This window comes from Platalea leucorodia, assembly GCF_965183815.1.
Source record: "Platalea leucorodia genome assembly, chromosome: 7".
Lineage (NCBI taxonomy): Eukaryota > Metazoa > Chordata > Aves > Pelecaniformes > Threskiornithidae > Platalea > Platalea leucorodia.
In genome coordinates this window covers 53,106,893-53,129,431 of record NC_138829.1, presented here as the reverse complement: position 1 = coordinate 53,129,431, position 22,539 = coordinate 53,106,893, and the positions used below count along the sequence as shown (strand labels likewise).

Below are 22,539 nucleotides of genomic sequence, written 5' to 3'. Positions count from 1 at the left end.
TCTGCAGCTAGCAAGTATAAGCTGGCCTGGGTTAAAATCAGGGAGGCAACACCAGTTTGCACCAGCTGGGAATCTGGCCCGATGCTTTGTAAACCACTGGCCCTGCCAGAAGGGCTGACCCCCAGCCCCATGCGCCCTGGGGTACTGCTCAAGGGTTTGTCTGGATAGCACACGTCCATGGGCAGGAGAAAAGGACTTCTGCTGCCTTTCTGCGAGGCTGAAACGCTGTTTGACTGCTGATGGTATGGGGGTGACCCGACAACACAACTGAACCTGGAGGTGCTCCCCACTGCACGGACACCTCAGAAGAGAGGGAAGCAGCGAGGCTGAGATTTGCAGAGCCACTCGGTCCTCGTCTCTTCCATCTGTGGTGACCCAGGGGCAGGGAAGGGCTGCAGCAGGGAAGATGGGGGCTGTGCCCTGGGGTAGGACACAGCTTGGTGTGTCTTGAATGAAAGGATGGAGATTCTCACAGCCTTTCTGCCCGAGCCTCCCTGGGGGACTATGCTGGCTCAAGCATCCAGCGGAAGACAGAAATCCTGCCAAGAGCTGCAAGTAGAGGAGAAGGAGCTCTTTGCTATTTCCACATTGGCCCTGGATTGGCAGTGGCTGAGTCAGAGCGATCAGGGTCTTGCTGGCTAAGCCCTCCTGCAGCCTGAACCCCCCCTGCAGCATGAGCCCCTCTGCAGGCTGAACCCCCCGCCCCGCCGCAGCCCTGGCTCAACCTCCCATGTCCTCCACTCTTGGTTCAGGGCAGGGTGGCAGTGATGCCAGAACTGTCCTCATCAGGGCTCAGCACCTGGCAGGGAGCAGACACACACAGGCACACACTCACGCACACACACACAAAGTCCCCATCTTGCATTTTTGGCCACCTTCCCAAATGCCAGCGTGACACTGCAGCTCCTTTCCACCCCTGCCCATCTGTGTCAGCAGCGCAGACCCCCTCCCAGTCGGGGCTGGCAGCATACCCATGCAGGTGTCCCACGCATCCCATGCTCCAGAGCCTGGACACGTGGACGCATCACCCTAGGAGGGGGCACTGCCCAGCACAGCCTGACACAGTGTGTAGTGCTCCTGGAGCATCGGTCACCAGCGCCTGAGAGCTGAGATGGGCAGGCTGGCTGCTGAGCTGGGGATTCAACAGAGACCTGCTCCTGCTGCAGCCACAGGAGCACCCAGGTGTTGTGTGGATAACTCCCTTCCCCTCCCCAAACCACCTCAATGCAATTGAGCATGGCAAGAGACAGGATGGGGATACAGCCAGTTCTGTTATGCAATGAGACCTTTGGTCTGCTGAAGAGGGAAGCACTGAGAGCTACCCACTGCCAGAAATGTGACCTTGCAAACACACCTTGAACCCAAGTGGGTTGCCTGGGAAGGTTGTGGAATCTTCATCCTTAGAGGTATTCAAAAGCCATCTGGACATGGTCGTGGACAACTCACTCTAGGTGGCCCTGCTTGAGCAGGAGTATTGGACCAGATGACCTCCAGAGGTTCCCTCCAACCTCAACCAGCCCGTGATTCCATGAAGGCGTCGTGCTGCTTGCAGGAGAGCTTCAAGGTAGGAGCAGAAGCATCAGAGACCTGAGAGAAAAGGGGCAGGACTACAAGGGGAGCAAGTAGCTGAGGGCAGAGGAGAGGGCAGGGTATCCAGGGCCCAAGATGAGGTATTCAGCCTCCACATCACGCTCTGGCAGGTGGGCCAGCACGCCACATTGGGGAAAATTGCCAAGGAGATCTATTGGTCTCAGCTCAAATATCACCCGTCTCTGCTACGAACCTATCTCCTAGCCCCTTGCATGCCACCAGGCAGAAGAGGTGAAGACGACACCAAGGGAAAGGCTGGGGCAGGGTCCTGTTGGGCACTTAACAGTGATCCCGACTCTTACGACCTCCCTGCTCCCCTGCCTGGGCTTGTATCCTGCAGACAGGGTGCTGTTTCTCCCTAGCACCATCACCAATGCCCAAGCCTTTTGCTGGGGACAGACAGGGGAGAAGGCCTTGACCCAAAACCTCAGCCACCCTCGAGACACTGGGGATTTCTGGAAGCTGGCCCCAGACTGGAGGCCAGCAGCTTGGCTCTCTGCCAGTGCAGGCAGGGTGCAGGCAGGCCTTCATCCAGCTGAATTACACCTTTGGGGTCTTCATCTACGCGGCTGCGTGCTTGAGGTGCGGTGCACAGCAATGGCGATGCCTTCTGAAGAGGTGGTTATAAAATCCAATGTGAATTAGCTGCAGCTGATCCCAAAGCTGATCCCTCCTTCTGCTCACCTTCCCCTGTAAATCACTCACAAAGTTGCTTGATCTTAAGGTAAAGTTACCACTTTTTCTGCAGCAGCAAGGACCTCTCCTTTGTTTTTCCATGCCACTAGTCTAATCCAAAGGTTTGTGTTTGGATTCCTGCTTACCCTGGACTGTTCATAATCCAAAAAATCGGGATTGGGCAATAGCAGTTGAAAGGGGAAGGTAACACCTCTCTTTTTCTTCTTCAAAACTACCAGAACTGACACTAGATAAAATAAAAGGGATAGGACAAATCAGGGAAAAGAGAGTTTTTTATCTTAGATTCTTTTCTTCCCCATTTAAAAATTAATTTGTTAGTGATCATCCAGGGGAAAAAGATATTTGTTGCTTTGACCCCACAAGACCTATGAATATTTTTAATTCCTGGCGATCCCTGTGAAGCCCCACTTGGGGAGGCAGCAGGAGATATCCCCTGGAGGGTCCCAGCAGCTCTTGGGACTGAGCTTCTGAATTGGGGGAGATTTGGTGACTAATCCAGGAAATCCTCTTCTCCTGGAGAAGACGACCCTGTCCTGATCCTGCCTGTTGTTTCTGGTGTGCAGCATTTTTCTCATAAGGGCTGACAGGTCTGTACCCCGACCCTGGAAGATGCTTATCTCGGCAAGACTGCGCAACATTAGCAGAGTCATTCAGGTGGTCTGGAAACACCACACTCTGTTCTAACCCCTCAGCTCTTGAGGGGGCTGTTGCTTCGGAGGAGGATCTGTCACCCCTGCCTTGTTACTAGCTTCACGTCTGATCTAGCAGCATGTGCTGCTTCTCCTGCAGCAGGATGGTGTGGTGCTCCCAACCTGCTGCTGCTGGCATGTCCATCTCCCCCAGTGCTGCCCACTGCAGCGTGCTTCTTCCTCTTCTCACTGAGCGCTTTCCTCATGGGGTAGATCTCCTAAAGTTTTCCATCTCTTGCTCCCACGGCAGTTTTGCCTTTGCTTTCTCTCTCCCTGAACCTGCCAGCGATGTAGCTCCTTTACATGGCAGATGGTGCAGCCACGATTGCTTGTACCCTAGGTTAGTGCATGCCCCGGCACAGCCCTGGTCCATGTGGGCTTGATCAGTCCAGGGCATGACCAGGAGACAGCACATGCTCAGCACCGTCCCACAGGCAGCATGGCTGGGGCCGATGTGTTTTGGCTGGTGGGGAGAGAGCAGGTACTGTGGTACTCACCTTCAGGCCCCTGTCATGGCTCTAGATGTCCCCTGGGGGGGTGGATCATAGAATCATAGAATCATTTAGGTTGGAAAAGACCTTTAAGATCATCAAGTCCAACCATTAACCCAGCACTGCCAAGTCCACCACTAAACCATGGCCCTAAGCACCACATCTATCCGGCTTTGATGCTGGTGACAGGAGCCTGCAGCAGCAAGGTGGCCCAGGGATGAAGAATGGACTGGGTTGGTGCTCACTGTTGGGAAGAAGGGTCTGATCCTGCCCGCAGAGCAGCAGCAAGAATTTGGGCGTTGATTTTGCCAGGCTCCATGCAGGGAAAGGACTGGGACAGAAGTGACATAGGCCGGGTGGTGGCAGATGTTGAGCCCTTGGGACCAGCCCTCGTGGCCACCGCTGTGAAGCCCCTCACAACTCACCCAGCACCGTCCTGCCATCAGGATGAGGGCCGAGATCCCTGCGGGGGGAAAGCCATATAAGAGAGAAGAGCAGCAACAAATGCAAACCCTGCTCAGCTTGCACTGCTCTTCCAGAGAGGTCCTGCCTGGAAGGTATCAGGATGCCAGCAACTGCTCGCAGGTGGTGGGCTGAGTTGGGTGAAAACCAGGAGCAGGGGAAGAAGGATGGAAGAGATGAGGATGGGGATAAAGGAGGGAGAAGTGGCAGAGTAGCTTTAACACAGCTGGGCTGGGAGAGGACTGGTTTCAGACTGGTAGACCTGGCAGCAGGGATTTGCCCAGCGGCACTGGGGGGCACAGCCCCCAGGAAGCTCTGCCTGCTCTGCTGGGCTCCAGAGAGGAGAACTCCCTGGTCAACAAAGGAGGAGAAGATGGAACTCCAGTCATGCATGGTCTAGAGCCTGTTTGCAGCTTGCAGCTATGGCCTGTGACAAAGATCATTTCTTTAAGACATGCTGGGGTTGCACATAGCATCATCAGATGCCCTAGAGCACCACTGACGCCCTACAGCACCGCGGCTTTCCACTGCCAAGGCAGGTGTTGGGGATGTTCTCCGTTACATTTTGTGGGCATTGCAGGTTTCCTAAGGAAATATTTCCAAATAAATCGAAGTCGTATGTGACAGAGCAAGCCCTTACCAGCATAGTGCATTTAGGGGCATCACACGAGGCCAGCATACTGGGTGCTGGAGAACGTAAAAATGTTGAGCCCACTGTGTGCTGAATGCCTCCCAAACGCTCTGGAGCTGCTTGGGTTTGGTTTCTGAGTCTTTTTACTTTTAAAAGTTACACTTGTGAGACTCTCTTCTTCCCTCTAGCGTCCGTTTCAAGATGTTCCTCTTGCTCTTCAAATTCAGCTAAAGCGTCAGCTTGCCTGCTTGCATGTGCAGTCACTCTCTTCCTCAGGCGCAGGTTTTACATTTATAAATGATACTGCAAGTCTCCATCCAGGCATATGACACTTTATTTTGCTGGTCGTTGCAAGGCCGTCATCCCCTGGAATGCTTAAAAAATTATCTCAATTACTCTCTTAATTTTAGCACGATCATGCTGAGCTCCAGCTGGGGATGCACAGGCACAGCAAGGTTTTTGATGGCAATGAGGAGAGGACATGCCCGTGACGGATGCCTTGTTTGAGGGATGGGTCAGAACAAGGCCCTGCTCTTGTTGCCTGTGTAAACCACACTACACGTCCTCTAAGATCGCATGATTTCTCCTTGGGCTGTAGGAAAGTAGTGCAGAGCTGAAAAATTACTCCACTGCCCGTAAGCCTTGATCAAGGCTGTAACCACAAGGTTGTCTTTCTTCTAGTGACAGCAAGAGACCTCCCAGGCAGGATCTCCACTACCTGGGTCACCTCCCAGCTAGCTGGACTGGTTTCTAAAAGTCCAGCCAGCATTTCCCCTCTTTTGGGGACTGGGCAGCACACCTGCCCTCCCAGATGCATCTGCAGTGGGCCAGCTCTCCACCCGCAGCACCAGCTCACAGTCTGCGATGGCACCTTGAATTCAGTCCAGGACAAGCCCTCCTTGCTGCCCTGCAGCCGCCCTGCCCTGCCTGCCCCCCTGCCCACGCCTCCCTGGAAGGTCCAAAAGCTTCACAGACCTGCTCAAGGAGCCACGTACACTGACACGAGGCGCACTGTCCCCAGCGGTCACATGCTCCCATGCCATCTCCACTCTTCAAGGCTGGTCCTTTGCCTCAGCCAGGAGAGGAAAGACGTTTAACTTCACATTTCCAGTATTCCCCAGGGGAACTTCAGAGAAGCAAGATGCTGCCAACAACAAAAACATGGCCAGGATACGCTGGCATACCGAGAAAGCTATCGCAGGGCAGGATTAACCTCACCTGGCACTGGATGGTACCAAGTAGACGTCTAAGCCATCTCAAATCCTGTTTTATCAACGGAGAGACTGGCACTACTGGAGCATGAACCATCTCACTAATCATACCCCAGAAGTGTCCGTGTCCTACCACAGGTGCAGACACTGCCCATGGCAATGAGCCCAAGCACATCGGGCTCTGAACACAGTGGCAAGCCAAGAAACCATGTAGGAAATGATCCTGAGCTGACCTGTTGTTTGTATGTATTTGAAGAGCAGGTGTGTGTGAGACTTTCCCTCCTGAACGTCTCCTGGACTTTGTCCTCCTTGGCAGCCAAAGAAAGTATCTCCTTTTCATCTAGCAATGAAGATGAATTTGTTCCAAGTGCAAAGCAACCCCAAGCCTTCAACATGAGTAAGTAACGGCCTCGGTAGCAAGCACGACAGCCATGAGCTCTGTGCAGGAGGTGGGCTGCGCAGGCAGCTGCGATGGGCCTGTCCCCAAATGGGATGCTAAGGTCCCTGCAACACGCCGGGCTCTGCAGAGCTGGGAGGTGCAGAACGCAATCCAAGTCTGAGCAGGAGCCGCCTTCACTTGTCAGGGCCCATTTGTTTGGGTGGGATGCTGTCCTGGACATGTTCCCTTCAGGAGAAAGAAGGATTTCTAGACACTGAAATAACTGGATGGCAGGCATGCAGCTCCCCACTTCTTTCTCCGATTATTTTTTAAAGCTCCGGCTGAGCAGAGCCTTTCAGTATGCAGGGCAGCACCAGCCACTCCAGCAGAGCTGCTTGCAGGACACCAGCTAAGTGATGCTGAGAGGCCTCCTGGATGGACCGTGCTTCTGCTAACGCTGAGGGCCAGATCCCTTTGCTCCAAGCCCTACTCCCTGCAGGGCAGCTGCCCCCAGCTAACCACTCCCTCCCTTAGCAGCATGCACTGATGAGACTTAGCTACTGGCAGAAAACTCTTCCCCGCGGCGCTGATTTATTAATAGGTGAGGGGGGAGCAGTTCTCGCCCCTCTCTCCTGCTTACACGCTAGAAATCAATTTGGCAGCTGGCAGCAAATCCCATTAAGGCAGCAAGATACTTGAAGGCATCGGCAGCTCCTGGCCCATTACAAGAACAAGGGGACGGACCCTGGTAATGTACATCTGAAACCAGTTGCATCCAACTGGAAGCAAGGATCCTACCAAGATAAATATTAATAGAGCCTGCAAAGGCAGGGATGGGAATAAGCTCATTCATTAAAGGACTTTGTCCATACTCAAGGGACCAATGCAGGATTTTAACAGAGGAAACAGTGACAAGAAAGCCCACAGTGAAACTCCCCATATATTTCCCTTTTCGGCCAAAAGAATCGAATTCATGGGTAGCCCATCATGCCTGACATTTTCTAATTAGCCTATTAAAGCCCTGGCTGGCTTTTACATTTTCTAGATGAAAAAAATGGGAAGTGGATGAGCAGAGGCTAAAACCAGAGCAATAATTTCCTCTGCAGATCTGTTAGAGCTGTGCAGATCTGATCTGCAACAGCCCTGTTTATTTTGCTTGTCCTGGAAACTGTGACAGAGAATAGCATGGCAGCTCTGGGAAACCTTGAGGTGCATCCGCTACTGGCAGAGAGGAGACTACTAGCCCTTCTTCCTTGTTTGGTTGGACTGTGATCACAAGCCTTCTCTCTTAACAAGCCTCCCTGCTACTCCATGCATGACAGCCTGTCACTGGGTCTCATTACACATTTAGCTTCAGAGCACATACTCTTGCACATACCACTAGGCGGGTCAGATTGCCCAGAAAGGACGCAACGAAGGTGGCATGCAAAAAACTCATGCCTCTGACAGAGCTGTCCACCAATGCTTAGCTCTGCTACCTGCTAAGTTTTCATGTGTTGAGAACTAATTAGTCTTCCTCCACCCTCTCTGCCAAAACCATATTAACAAGATGCGTGCATGATGGAGGGAAGTCAGATTCCTACTGGTGCCACTCCTCTGCTGCCAAGTAGCTTCACCTTCCTCTCTGTGTGCCTGAAACCAGTCTCTGACCTGCTGGGTGACACAGCTGGAGGTCCACCTTGGGAAAGCAACGGCCAAGAGCTAAGCGTTGTTGCTTTGCTGAGCATGGGAGCATCCTCCTCTGGCCTCCTGCCCTGTGCTCGGGGCATGCGGTCAGCAGTGCAGCTCAAGACCGAGCACGCCTCCCAGGTAAGCATGGGGCATCCTGCCCGCAAGGTCCGAGAGCAGAGCTTTTGTTTTCCTGCACATAACTCAGAGGTTCAAATGAGGAGAGAGGCATCAAGATGCTGCCCTGCAAGTGCCCCAGGGTCCTCAGCTCCCAGCATTGCCACTTTCTGCTGCAGGACAGTGCCACTAAAGCCACAGTGCTCACGCCAACTGCTTCACTCCTCAGGCCTTCAAGTCAGCTCTGGACACTAAATCCTCATGGTGACACTGCCAGGACACAAGAGCACATGGTTTCAAGCCCGTCTTACATACCCATCCCTACTGATATGCACCTGAGAAGGTGCTGGGTCACCAGCCGATGCAGTGATCAATAGGTTGAGTGGACACCTTCCCCTGTCTCTGTACACACATGCCATGCCACTACACGGCATGCGACTGCCTTGGTTAGGCCATCAGGGGGGCAGAGTTGGTTAGTACGGGGTGGGGTGGCTGTTCTGAAGGTCACACACTGCCTGTACCCCTGAGAGTTATCACTGGGATACCTGAAGGGAAGTCAAAAGAGGAGACCCTGAGTTAAATGGTTTTGATTAAGCCCTCAGTGACTCTTACTTCTCACACATGAGGGCAGAGCTTTTTTTCATTTCTCCAAGCCCCCTCTACCACCACAGAGAAGCTCCTGGCCCCATGCACGTATAGATCCAAGTTGTGCTTGCCGTGAGATGAGCTCACAGGTACTTTTGAGAGTACTTTCCAGATCCATACCCAGTCTTGCATCTGCAGATACACACATGCAGACCCGTCTAGCTCCCCAGTTTCTACACACAAAAACTCACTTATGCTTTTTTTTACCCTTTGTCCCTTTGAAATCAAAGATGCAAATTGAGAAGGAGGCTCTGAATATTTGGAGAAGACAGTCCTACCCATCACCCACTGATATGACCCTGGCTATAGAGAAGGGCCTGATGATTGTCAACAGTGCTGACTGCCAGCAAGGGCTGCAGACTTCGAGCAGGTGGGGAGGGTGCAGAGCATTTCTGAAAACTATGCTGCCACTTTCTTCTTTCTATTACAAGGTAGGATTTTTTTTTGGTGATGGTCATGGTCAGCGACACTGGCAAAAAGTCAATTTTAGGAGCCTGTTTAAGGACACAGGCACTGTTGTTGGGCGACTTCTGATGGGAAATCCTGCCTGCATCCATAGTATTGCACAGAACCACAGGCCACATAGTTTTTAATGATTTTTGATGGATGATTTCCTCTAGGACTCACCAAAACTAGACAACTAGCTTCAAGCTCCAGACTATTTTGTAGGAGAAAGTGGTGTAAGCATCACCATGATGAGCCGAAGTTTTGGGGCTTTCTCTATTAATCTGCTCCTCTACGTTATGCTGACCCAGTAGAAAGAAGACATAAACCAATTCATTAACTCATAATGTAATTACTGCTTTATCAATTTATTTAAAAATATCTATCTATCTAACGTAGTAACTTAAACTGGAACACAATGTCATGATGCTTGGTTTCAGACTGCAACATCAATAAAGTTGTAAGGCACAGTCATTTGGATCAGCATCTCACAGTCTGCAGTCACTAAAAGAGATGTTTTGAATCTCACCTGAATATAAATCAAATGCCCTGTTGAAAAAACAAGAAATTATTCCCTTACTTCCCTGTCTTGTCTTTGCTGCAGCATTACTTAAAATTATTCAGTCATATGAAATTGGAAAGTCTATTTGATCTAAAAAAACTAGAGGTGGGATGCCTGACCCTAAAGGCACACACAGGGGATGCTCTGACACCTGCTTACAGAGGTCAGCTCTGCTAATAAAATTCCAGTATGCAATGTCTATCCATAGGAAGTGAGAGAAATCCTTCCAGGTAGCTATGGAGCAAACAAACATGTTAATATTGGGATGAGCCACTTGGTCAGCATTCACTCCTATAGTGATGCAGGCAACAAGAACCTCAGATGCCTGTGAATGGGGTGAACTCCTGTGGGGCCATCAGCTGTGAAACCACCCAGCCTTCCTGGGCTCTTCCTCGGGCAACACACGCCTCCCTTACAACCCACTCTGGTCAACACTTTTTCTCAAGGCCTTGGCTTTGTCTCTTGCATGTTAAAGATCCAGGATTGCAACAGATAGATAGATACACTGTGGGGCTGCTGCTAGGTCAGGTGGCTGAGCATGAGAGGGAATGCCCTGTGTCCCTCACCTCCTCCAGCCCGCTCTGCACACTGCAGGCTCCATGCTCTGCTTGGTTCAGTGTCCCTGCCTGACTCACAGAGCAGGGCATGGTGCAGATGAGAGGAAATATGTTAGGACTTGTTCTGTTTTAGTGCATGAAGCCTGCAAAAATAACCACACTTTTCTGTAATAAGAGGTTGATTAGCTCTTCTGTTGATCAGCGGGTGCTCTTTAAAGAAAGCATTTCTGGACCAGCTGTAGCCTTAATTGAGGCAAATCATGTCATTTGTTTGAACTGCTCTACTTGCACAGTTCTGTGTTTAGCTTGCAGAAGAAGCTGAAAGATGATAGCATCAGTCCTTCAAGACTGTGCCGTGTACATGGCTCCGACATACGCTGCCACCTGGGTGTCTTCTAGGACTGGGGACTTTTGTTCTGAGATGTTGTTGAGGCAGCGGGTCTGTCTGGCAATGACTGCAGCATGGCCCTGGCAGTCAGGGGCCAAGCGGCGCTCATCAGCCCAAACCTCTCCAAGGCTTTTGTGGATGAACAGACAGCTGGCTGGTGATGGTTGATCTCTCCAGGAGGGCTCTCATCCATGATGGGCCTGAGGAAAAGAGAGAAACACTGGTGAAACTGCACTCTGGATCTGAGTATCTGCATTCTCCCCACCAGCTCTGCCATCTCCTGCTCTGAAAACTGAACCAAAAGCTGCCAGGTCTGGAGCAGCACAAGGCGCATCAGCTTCCCACACAAGGCATGCGTTCTCTGCCTATACTGCTCTATAATGACCACATTAACTTCAAAATCAAGGTGTCATGTCACAGCTCCTCAGTTTCATTTCTTCAAAGCAGCAACATGATGCTAATCTTACAGTAAGCAGGTTCAGAAATAACCATGTTTTGGTGCATGTGACACTTATTTAATGCCTACTTTATTTTCCAAAGCTCTTTCTAAAATGAATTAATGTAAGTTTCAAGGGAAAAAAAATGAAGTGGGATGTCAGGAACTTGTCCTCGGGTTTACCCAGGGAGAGTCTTGAACAAGCACCACTACAAGAACTCTGCAACAGACATGGGCATTGGCCCTGCATGGGGAACATGGGAATGGAGCAGTAAGAACACAGGAAAATTCTGGGCTATTATTCAAGAAAATACAAAATTTCCAACGCTCGAGCTATAAGGAACATGAGAAAATGTTTCATTTAGTGTCAGACATCAAAAGTAAATGTCAGCACAACTAAAAGGAGGTTTTTTTACTCCTTTTAGGAGTAAAAGGCAGGAGACTCCAGAGACAACAGTTTGCTTTTTCCTGCTGTGAAGTCCCTCCTGTTTTCCCCAGACACACTGCAGGTGTGCTGCTGGCAGCACACATACCTGATGCTTGTTGATCCAACAGCTGCTGGTCCTGAAATAGGCCTTTGCTGGCCGGTGGTCCCAGCAGGCTGGCGCTGCCCTCGGGATCCGGAGGCAGCCGGCACACTGTGCTGGCTCAGGAGAGCAAGTTCCTTGCCTAGAGGCTGGGCTGAAGTTTCTTGATGAGACCCTGACTGGCATCGCTGTGTCCACTGCCTGTCTTCCTCTTGTCTGGGTATTTTTAGGCGTCTTACCCTATGGTTGCTTGTTTTCCAGGGTCTTGCTGCAACACCCGTTACAGATGCAGGTGAAGGGCTTTTTGGAGGGGACGGAATTAGACAATGTTTCTGGTTGGAGAACACTGCACCTTCCTGAGCCTGTGACGAACCTGAAACAGGGGGGGAATTGCAGTGATTTACCAGTTCATCTTACTCCTAAATGCCCAACCCAGTAAGCAAAAGGTTTTGGAGAATGCTGTGTGATGCAGATGGGTGGGCAGATGTGTCCCAGCGCACACAGTGATGCTGGCCTTGCTGAATTGCTTCCTCTGATAGTCGGGGGTTTGGGTTGCTCAGCAGCCTCCCTGCCAGTACTGCTGGTGATGTGCCAAGCACTGGAAATGCTCATGAGCCATGCACAGCTCAAGAGGGACAGACCAGCTCACCCATCCTCCTGTTCTCAGGCAGGATCATACCTGCATCATTCCTGACCAGTGTTTGCACTGACTTGTTTTAAATACCTGAGGAACCCATCCAGCAACCTGAAATTCAAGGCACAGGGATAATCACAGATGAGTGGATCGACTTTTTTTTAATCAGAGGCAGAGGTGTAAGAATAAGATCTTGAGATTAGCCTTCAAATTACGGAAAGTGCCTGACTGCTAGGGAAAATATTGCACTACATGCAGGACTACTATCTGGCTGTTCATATTTTAGCCCATGTAATCCTCAGGTAGAACATACAGAGAAGAAGAATCTTGTTGCTGACTTATGGGTATAATGTGGATGCATATATGCTTAAAACCATTCCATATATAGCAGGGATCCAATTGCGCTTGTCTATTAAAAGAAGCAACTGTATCTAAGCACCTGATGTGCAAGGTCCAGGGCAGGAACACAATCTAAAGAATGTGCTACCAAAACCCAGGCCCAGGAACTTCAGCTTTATAGCTCCTAATTGATGGGGATGTATTTTACTGTTGACGTAACCACATAAAGCTGATATAAAATTGTCACTGAACAGTTTCCATCATACTATATGTTTAAAAAATGTCTAAATTTCATAGGGTTTTTATATGTTTTTAAGTAAAGACACTCTGAAAGACTGGTATGCCTGACTCAAGAGCCCGAAATAACACTCAACAACTTCCAAAGAGTGCAGATTATATGGATCTGATGCTGCAAACACTTTTACATAAGAGTGGTTTTGCTCAGATGACTTGTCCTTTCCTGGTCAGAAAGATTGCTTCCACCAACAAGTTCTTCTGTGAGAAAATCACATTGGGTAGGACACACTTCTGAAATTATGTGTTGAGGCATTTAAATGCCTCTCCAATCTTGACACAGTCTCAAGTCACAGAGGTCAAGTGTATTTTTAACTGCCTTGCTGAATAAAATCTATCAGTTGCTAAAGTTTTATCAGGTATTTGCTCTGCGAAACACATATGTCTATTAATGACAGTGGGCAAAGGCCACTTTAGGACAGTGGGCAAAGGCAGAGTGTTTGTGATTATTTGAATCTTGGCTATTATGGACAGCTGCTTGTGAATTGGGATCTGGGTCATCTGCCCCCCACCTTAGGTAACGCTAGATTTCAAACCACTCCATTGATTTTGTAACCAAATCCTAGCAGATTTGGTTACAAGATGGGCAGATCTATGCCCAGCCACTCACTTTTATAGTCCTATAGGGCATGACACTGGTACACCATGAGATGTTTGGGGCATTGTCTACTCAATCTAAAAAGATGATGAGATCATAATAAATCATAGTCAGTCTAAAGAAATCATATTAAATCTAAAGAAGACCAGATTAAATCTAAAGAGACCATGAGATCATAATTTAAGACTTCTGTGGTCACTGGACAATAGGCCATTCCTTTAGATTTTTCCAAACAGCTTCTGTTCCTGTTAAGGAGATATTGTTTATATTACTGTTAATACGCAGAGGCTTTGAACAGTTTAATGATACTTCTGTTTTTTCCAAAATATATTATATTTTTCCAAATTTTAATAGATCCATTTTTGCCCTTGAAAGAAATGTAAAATGAAAACTCACATGCTAATATTGAGGCAAAAAAAAAGTGATTATTAACAATAGAAACAGATTAAAGTTGTACTTTTGTAAGCTCCTCTACTTGATATGTATTTGGAATAACAATTATTAATATTTTTAATATTCTCAAATACGGTAGTCAACAAGTAGTGAAGAGTGGGAATTCTGCTTTCATTCATGTAAATGTAATCCCAGAGAGGTCTTTGGCTTTGTTCCTGAGTAGAAGAGCATGTTTCATTTTTAAACTCTTTACTGAATGCATCCCTTTGATTGCATATCTTTCCAGAATTCCCAGTTGCCCAGTTAAACCTTCATCATTAGCTCAGCCATTATTTCCATCAGTGCCAACTGGGGTAAAATATAGCTCAGTTGGAACAACAGTATTTTAGACTCACCTGGCCCTGCCATAAATTAATGACACAAGGTAAGAGACAAGAGGCACACCCTTCCTCTAGACCTGATGCTAAGTTGGTGTAAGATCAGCTTTGTTCCTCTTAACTCTACAGATCCATGCTGAAATATATCAACTGATGGTCAACACAGGCCACCATGTCCTGCTTTCTTTCCAAATTGCTGCTCTAGAGCACAGAAGCCAGATCTCATAAAACACTGCAGTTACTAATACACCTATCTACAAACTGTTAGTAACACGTTTCACTACCCAATGCTAACCCTTCCCCAGAGGTTTAGGTCCAGTACCTGAGGAAGACTGGGAGAGACAGGAGTGGCAAGAAGAGCCAAGAGAAATCCTTTCAATGAGGTCCTCATCACAGATCTCCCTCAACTCATCTTCACAGCTGTCAGTCAGGCTGCAGTCTTCACCCTCTTCCCCATCGCTAAGAGTTACCTTCAGTACTTGGGCGGCTTTTTCTTGCTGATCTGTTTGCAGGCACCTGGACAACATCAAGTATCACACTTTCAGTTGGCCTTTGAGCTGTGAATATGCAGCCAGCCAAGTGCAGCTTGCCATGGCCACACAGGGAAACACCCAGACAATGGATTTAGTCACCCACTGTGATTTCCCACTTCCCTGGAGATAAGGAAAATAATTCTAAATGGATCAGCCATCTAAGCTGCCTGTGTCTGATTATCTGAAAGTGTCCTAAAGTTGATCAAGTGAAATGGGGCACATTTAAAATACTACACAGTGAAGTAAGCTTGGAGAAATAAAGCCAGTTTTACTTCCAAAACAAACATTATCTGTCTATGGGGGAATCTCAGCATGGCGTTATGTTCCTTTCAGCCTTTCATATGGTTAGGCCAATGTGATGCTTGCAGAAAACCTCATCCACTTTCACTTCTTTCACTGTCTGAAGGTAGACACTGTCAGGGCCAAGAATGTTTTACCAGTTAGTTATGAAAAGTCATTTCCTTGCTCTCGCTAAGCAAGCAAGCCCACCCTGCCCATGCTGGTCTTCAGCCTGCTCTAGAGAGAGGTCAGAGCTTCCCCCAGATTTCTTCTCCCTTGCCCACCACACAGATGCCCCAGCAGGGAGGACTGATAGAAGGATTGCCACCTCAGGGACAGGAAGGCAGGAGGCCAAAACTATGTCCTGAAACCACCACCAGGTGGCCAAAGAGTTTATTTTATTATTACAACAGAAAACGAATGCCTGTTTTACTGCATGACAAGATTTCTCCCGCGGTCTCACCGCTTGTGCTGCTCTCTCCATACTCTCAGTTCAGAGGACACATCTTCCTGGTGCAGATCTCCTCCTACTCCAGAGCCATAAAGGTTTTCCGTCCTCATACCACAGAGTTTCAAAGGGCTCACTGCAGGTGGCTGCAAAAATGACAGAAGTTATCTCGATAACCTCAGGAGCTCTCCCCAGCTCGGTTTCTAGATTGAGGATTTTAGAAGGCATCAAGTCCTCTGTTACTCCTGAGTTTTCAGATCACCCCTCACCATTTTCTTGCTCTTCAGTTTTAAGAAGCCCCACGCCCCAGTCACGTGCACTGTTACAGCTTAAGGAACCCAGAGTGGCAGTAACAAAAATGTTGATTTATATCTTGCTGGTGTATAAGCCTGTAGCATCTATGCCAATAAGCATATTAAGACCAGTACCACAGAAACTGCATCGTTCAGCATATGACTGTAGACCCCTTCCACATCCTAGTTTATAACACACAGTAATTCACTCAAATGTTCAAAATTGGTTTCAGAAAAGCTTCCAGTGCTTGGGCAGTGGCAGCAGAGAGACAAGTGAGGGACACATTTTTTCCAGTGGCTCTTTAACATCTGGTGTCAGCATTAAGTGAGGCTGCCGCCAGTGCAGCGATGCAGGTGTCCTGTGCATGCTGTTCCCCTGATTTAGCACAACCTGTTTAAATGTATGCACGTGCATCCATGCCGTGTTGAACCTCAGGGCCCACGAAAGCTAACCATGATGAGCCAGACTGCATCCCCTTATGCACACGGGTATCCTCTCACTAAGTTACTGCCAAAATGAGCAGGCTGACCCACAGGGCTGGGGTACCACCCCACTGCCAAGAGGAACAAACTTTGGCTTTGTGTTTGTTTAGTCAACAGGAATGACCCTGCAGCATTAGTGATCTGACTATTTACACCAACATCAAAGAAACACTGCTGAAAAAAACCTTTTGCTTAATAGGTGTTGTAGAAATACCAACAAATTTTGCAATCCTGCCTTGTGCTTTGCTCAGCCAGGTCGATAGGAAATGCGCTGCCAGCAGCCGATACGTGATTTTCATGTGTTCCTTTACAGCTGATGGTTAATTCCTGCTAGCACATGGGCACCTTTGTAACATCAGGGCAAGAAACTCTCCATCCTCCTCAAGGCCAATTGCATGTTGGGGGGCTTTTGGGCTACAGAAGACAGTGAACCACCACAAGCCACAGTGGGAGTTCAGTTTATCCCAGGATTTATGGGGGTCACTAGGCAGGAATATGAAGTATACAAGAAAAACATACACCTAGCTTTTGCCTCCTTGCACGAAGGGCCTTGGTGGGGTTCCCACATATAACTTGACTGAGTCCTAAGAAAAAAGGAAAAAAGAAAACATTTTACTCCAGTGTTTAACAAATGGTGCTGTCTTTGAAATCAGTCAACATCATTTCCCATAGACAGGAGGATATAATATTTCATGGTGTAGGTTCACAGTGTCAGCTGGCATGGCCTGACACTGCTGCTTAAGAGGCAGTTTCTCTGTTTCTACCAGAATCTGTCTCCTTCTGCTCCTGCCCTGCCTCCTCCACTGTGCTGGTGCAAACATTTGTGTGGCCACATGGTGAATCAGATCAGGGAACAGATCCAGATTAAAACTAAATATGCTTTTTCAGGTTTTGTTTGTTTGTTTGTTTTGCTGTGTTATTTTTCAGCTGGATCTTGATCAGAATCAGGTTACCCATGTGGCTATGCAGATACTTTTGCCACAACAAGAGACAAAGCAGCAAAGGGGCAGGAAGAAGCAGTGAACATTGGGTGAAACTGTCTCTATCAGGAGTGCTAGCTACCTAAAGTGCATGTGAAATTATGGTCTCATTCCCTGGCAATATTTGGTATCCACATACTTTTCTGAATGCACACTCAGCTGTTGACACTGCATTGCTTCATCTAGTTCATCATCCTGAGTCCTACCTACAGCAAGGAACCGATGCAGGACTGGCATCTGAGAGAAGCAGCCCACAACGCTGGAAAAGCAAACATCATCTTCCTATCTAATCTGCACTCTACAGGCAGGTGGAGTTGCACCGTCAAGGTCTTTCCAGGAGCCTGGGAAGGATGTCTTGGGAAGTGCCAAATATTGTACCAGAAGTGAACTCCCTTTCCATCCAGCTGTCCCCAGGAGTTGCTAACTTGGCAGTACTTCCAGGTGTCCAGGGCGCGAAGGGCAGTGGTACGCCTGTAGACCAGGTATGTGAAGCCAAGGAACTGGCTCTTCTTGCTGAGGCACCCACCTCTGGAAACCCAAAAGAAAGTGCTCCTAGACAGCAGCGATGCTGCTGCAGTATGAGACTGCAGTACACACCGTTTGAGCACATGATCCAATGGGGACTGAATGTGCATCACCAAGTGAGCCCCAGCTAGGCTGACGTGTAATTTAAAGGACTGAGCAGGACAGCTCTTTTCACAGGTGTGAAAGGCAACTCCAGCAAGGGAGCACCATTGCAGTATGGGGTTGTCAAGAGGGACAGCAGCACATAATGCAGAGGTGAGGGGCTGAGAAGGGGGAAGCCCAGACGACTTGCACCTTCTGCTGCAGGGGGAAATAAAGGAAAGCCCACGCTAGAGCAGGTGAGTCCCATGGACAAAAACATATGCTGAACCTGATGTAACAGCAGCATGGGTGGGTGGTATTCAAAGCACCCAGGCTTTCATCAGCAATAATAACATTCAGAAGGAGGTGGAGGTGTGGAAAAGAACAGGATTAAAAAATGTACATTACCATGTGTCAGATCACTGGAGTCGTCTTCTGGGAACAGCTCATCAGAAACAGTGGCATCTGGAGGAGGACAGCCACTGTACAACAGGCGGGCATTGCTAGATCTCCTTGCGTTAGCAGACCACTGCGCGGTTCCAGGTCTGGAAGCTGTCTGGGGTCTTGGGCTCCATCCAGACTGCCTTGCTACTGCCCCAAGATACGGATCTAAGAGAGAGGCTAATGTAAGCAGTCGTGCAAGGCTGCAAACCACACCATCACTGCCAATATGGTGACTGCTGCTGCACACTTGGAGCTGTAGGGGACAGAAAAATCTGTCATTGCAGCTGCAAGAAACATGCTGGAATTGATCAAGCCTGCAGACAGTGGGCTTCCTGGTGCTGCATGCAGTCCCCCATAGCTGTTCTCTGCAGACAGCAGAACCTGGGGACCCTCAACTAAACCAAAGTCTCTTCCCACCCTCCTCCTGCTCCTGGGCACCAGGGACAGGCTGCTGGCTAAGGATGGGGTCAGGAACTGCTCCGTGCTTGCCATCTGCCTCCAATTGCCCCACAGGTGAGCCTGGATGTGGCCAGGCCTCTGCTACGTCCCCTGCCTGCATGCCTAGGGTAAGAGTAAGCTGCCTCTCATTTGCTGCCCACCTGCCTGTGGGGGAACCACTGCAGGCTTGCCACAGGCACAGTCCAAGTCCCCAGTCTTAAAATATATTGCTTAAATACCCAGACACAACACAGATGGTGACGGCCACCTTACCAGAGGTGTCAGTCAATCAGGGCAAACCATGTACCAGGAGTTATGGAAAAAGAAAGGTGAAAACTGAGTTTTCGTAATGCTACAGGGCAGGGTGGATGATACAAAAGCTAGTGAAGGTAGACAGAGCCTTGTCCTCTTACCTGCCCAACCGCCGGCTGTCCTGGGAGCACAGCACAGCTGTAAGAGCAGCACGTGCAGCCAATAACCCACAGGAGAGCGAATTGCATTTCAGTGCCTAGATGAATAGCGTGCTTTGTAAAGTGTTGAGCATCTACCAGCTCCACAGTGGAGCAATCAGCTCTGCAATAATATGGCCATTTCTTTAAGAGCTGAGTGTTAGGGACCTTTAAAATATCTTGGTCATAGTTGTTAATACAAACCCATGAAATACACAGTGCATGTAAAGTACCAGAGTCAACATTGCTATAGGAAAGAAAAAAATATGGGGATGTCTGAACCTGACCATATGAGCTCATCCGTTCAGAGCTGAAGGCAAGAATGTAAGTCTGGTTACACGAGGAAACAATACGAATTCACAATTTTGTGCTCCGTCCCTACTGTTTCTGTCAGCCCACATTGTTAACTCGTTTTCTGAACCATAGCTGTGTTGCCAAAGCAGGATCACTGAGGGATCAGATTTTAATGGATTTTTCCCCACCATAACTACTATTACAACTAATGATTTGGACCCACAGGGATTAAATAAATGACAAACATATGTACTTATTCCAAAACAAACTAAATTTTTAATGGAGTACAGTTGGCAGGCAAACCACAACTAGGGGGGCTGGGAAGACAACTGCATTGCCCACACTAATGGGAAGCAACGGGAGCAGTTATAGGAAATACTTTGTAATATTTAATGGTACGTGGTAAAGTGCATGCAGCACAATACATAAAAGCATGGACATCTGAACTATAACCAAGGCTACAGGCAAGGGGACAACAGATTTATTTTCAAACCATTTACTCTCTACTAATGAATGTAATGGACTTAATCACAGAGGCAAAGAAAATGGAACAGATCTATTAAGAGACCACGCAATCTCAGTTGCTAGGATGTTGCTACCATTGAGGGGTGGTGACAAAATTGCCTTTCCTATTATGAAATTGGAGTAGGAAATCCTGCTACATCCACGCTACATGGGATTGACTGCTACCATGGAAAGGGCTGTGAACAGCTGTTGTTGAAACATTCCTTTCCAAGCTTTGCTTCTTACAATCATGCAGAATGAATGCTAAGTACAGACTCCCAGCGACTGCTGGATTTGCTTGATGCTCTAGAAGTCGTCTGCATTTTTCTGGTCTTGATGCCCAGCTTAGGACAGCTTTCATTTAAATCTGCACTGTGCTGAATTCCACCTTCCTCATTTCCCAAGTGAAGATGACAACATCTTTTGTCCCTTCGCTATAATTAAACGTTGGCTTTGAAGAGGCCACCTTGCTCTTCATCTTTCTTTTTCACACATCATAACCTGAAAAAATGAACCCTGGTAGGAAACCTGACATACCTAACCATGAAATGCCTCCAGCTAAACCACCTTCCTTGACGGATTCCTTGATGATTAGCCAATCCTCATGCATCTTCTTGGAAGGAAGGAGAGCAGTCTGGCTTGCTGGTATTTCATCCAAATACTCCAAGTGGGGAATGAGTTTTTTTACTTCAGCTCTGTAATTATAATCTGGTTCCTGGAGAAATTGAGAAAGTGGTCACTTGAACAGTTTATTCAACAGACTGTGGACTTCCACCAGCAGCACAGCAGTATTCAGTTTGTACGACTGCCATATAACTTGAAACGCCTTCTATGAGGCAAACCTATTCATCTCATTCAACAGAAATAAATACAGCCAGGAGTTTCATTTCACTGTGTTTTCTCCTCACATAATTTCTACTCAAATTGTTCATGAACACGTCTTGAGCAGTGCAAACAGATGGCCCCTGCCCAAAGGCTCCTTTGTTGTTTACCCACTGATGACTTTGACATTTGTCTTTGTTATATCATGTATAATGTACAAAAGTGTAAAAGGCCACTGATGCCCATGGAAAGCCTGGGCACCCTCAGCATTCAGCCAGCCTCTCCCCCGGCTTTTGTGATTCTCTGGTTGCTGCATCAATACTCAGGTAACAGGAAGACTTGAAAATATGTTATGAGTGTTGCTACACCTGCTGATGGAAAGAGTATTTCCATGGATGGTGTTTTTAGGCACACCCATAAACCAGCTACAGTGAATGAACTGCACTGATTTTCTGAAGCAGTCTTCAGGGGCTTGGTGTGTGATTTTATACACTGTTAGAAGCGATGGCTTACTTCAAAGTACGCTTTCTTCTGCAAGAGGTTGCATGCCAACAGCAGGTGCACAGAAGGCTAAAATGGACTTTGCTTTCTTTTCTGTGTGCTGGAAAAACAACGTGATTGCTCCCAATGCACATGGACTCAATGTGACAGCCATGGGGGAAAGCGTGGGTGCAGCCCCCTTCTGCATGCGTGGGTGGAGCTGATGTATTATAAAATGATTCATGAGCACATGCTAATGTCTGGGGACCTCTGAGCAGCAAAGCCAATCCAGAACAGTTACAACTGTGCTCAGAGCACGCTCTGAATTAGGCTGTTTTGGTGGATTTCAGTGGTAGAAAAACACCTTTACGTAGCACATTTGTCTTTGGGAAAACATAGCAATACCTCAGGGCTGACTGGGTCATGCTGTTTTGCCATGGGAATATTTTTGGTTAGAATAGTCTCAGATTACAAATGGCAGCAAATGGTGATGGCGATCTCTTCTACTTAAAGCAAGAGTGCACTGGTAGTGGCAGAATATGAATGGACACGTACCTACAAATCAATTGCTTCATCCAGATAAATGTTACACTTTTCAAGACATTGCATGCAATATTAGAAAACACCACAAAGCCACATCCTCATTCAACACGGAGTTGTCACAAACAGAAATCTTTCTGTGGGACCTGGCTGGCTGTGTGCTCCCTCCCTCCACACGATGCAGCACCGAGGCTGGCAGAGGGAACTCACCAAATAAAGTGTGTGTTTGTGTTGTTAAGAGGCAGCCGCTATATTTCTCTAACTAAGCCTTTAACCTTAATTTAGAAAATGAGTCAATCAATCGCCATGCTACCCCGTACCACATGTATTCTGAACAGTGCCTGGGCTACAGCCAATTTCCAGCCATGTCCTGTTGGAGAGAAGCATCGTGTTACACTCATGTTACATTACTGCAACAGAGGCTGTCGAATTTATCATCAGGTTGCTGCTCTTGGTTTAGATAACAGGGGAAGATGAGCTCATCTGAAAATCAAATTACAGAGAGCAAACAGGCCATCTGAAGAAAAAGCAGTAAATTTAGCTGGACCATTCTGTAGATTAAAAGTAAATAAATAGGAGAGCTTTTACAGAGCTGTAGCAAGCGCCTGGCTACAAGAAGGAGCTTGAGGAATTAGAGCTGGCCATCTAAGGCACACCAAAGTAAGCCCACAACTATTCTTTTCTATATTTCAGGTGACTTTTCTATACCCTGAAGAAATGCAAACAACATCAGTTGAAACCCAGAAAGTGACAAAGCCCGTGGAGAAGCTCTCAGCAGCCAAGGGCAGGGACAGCTTTATAACCAGCCTAGGGCTGAG

General features: G+C 48.1%; 1 protein-coding gene across 1 annotated transcript in view; it reads right to left on the bottom strand.

Moving 5' to 3' along the window:
* Positions 1-10,537: 10,537 nt before the first annotated feature.
* The window catches only part of LRRC56 (leucine rich repeat containing 56), a gene marked incomplete at its 3' end in the record, with an annotated part of 63,984 nt that continues 51,982 nt past the window's right edge, over positions 10,538-22,539 (bottom strand). The window contains exons 7-13 of the mRNA XM_082316643.1: positions 20,417-20,594; positions 18,159-18,359; positions 16,684-16,748; positions 15,404-15,534; positions 14,451-14,644; positions 11,500-11,866; positions 10,538-10,730 (exon numbers count right to left, since the gene is read on the bottom strand). Of these exons, the coding sequence (XP_082172769.1) occupies positions 10,538-10,730; positions 11,500-11,866; positions 14,451-14,644; positions 15,404-15,534; positions 16,684-16,748; positions 18,159-18,359; positions 20,417-20,594 (1,329 nt within the window). The remainder of the gene's footprint in view (positions 10,731-11,499; positions 11,867-14,450; positions 14,645-15,403; positions 15,535-16,683; positions 16,749-18,158; positions 18,360-20,416; positions 20,595-22,539) is intronic.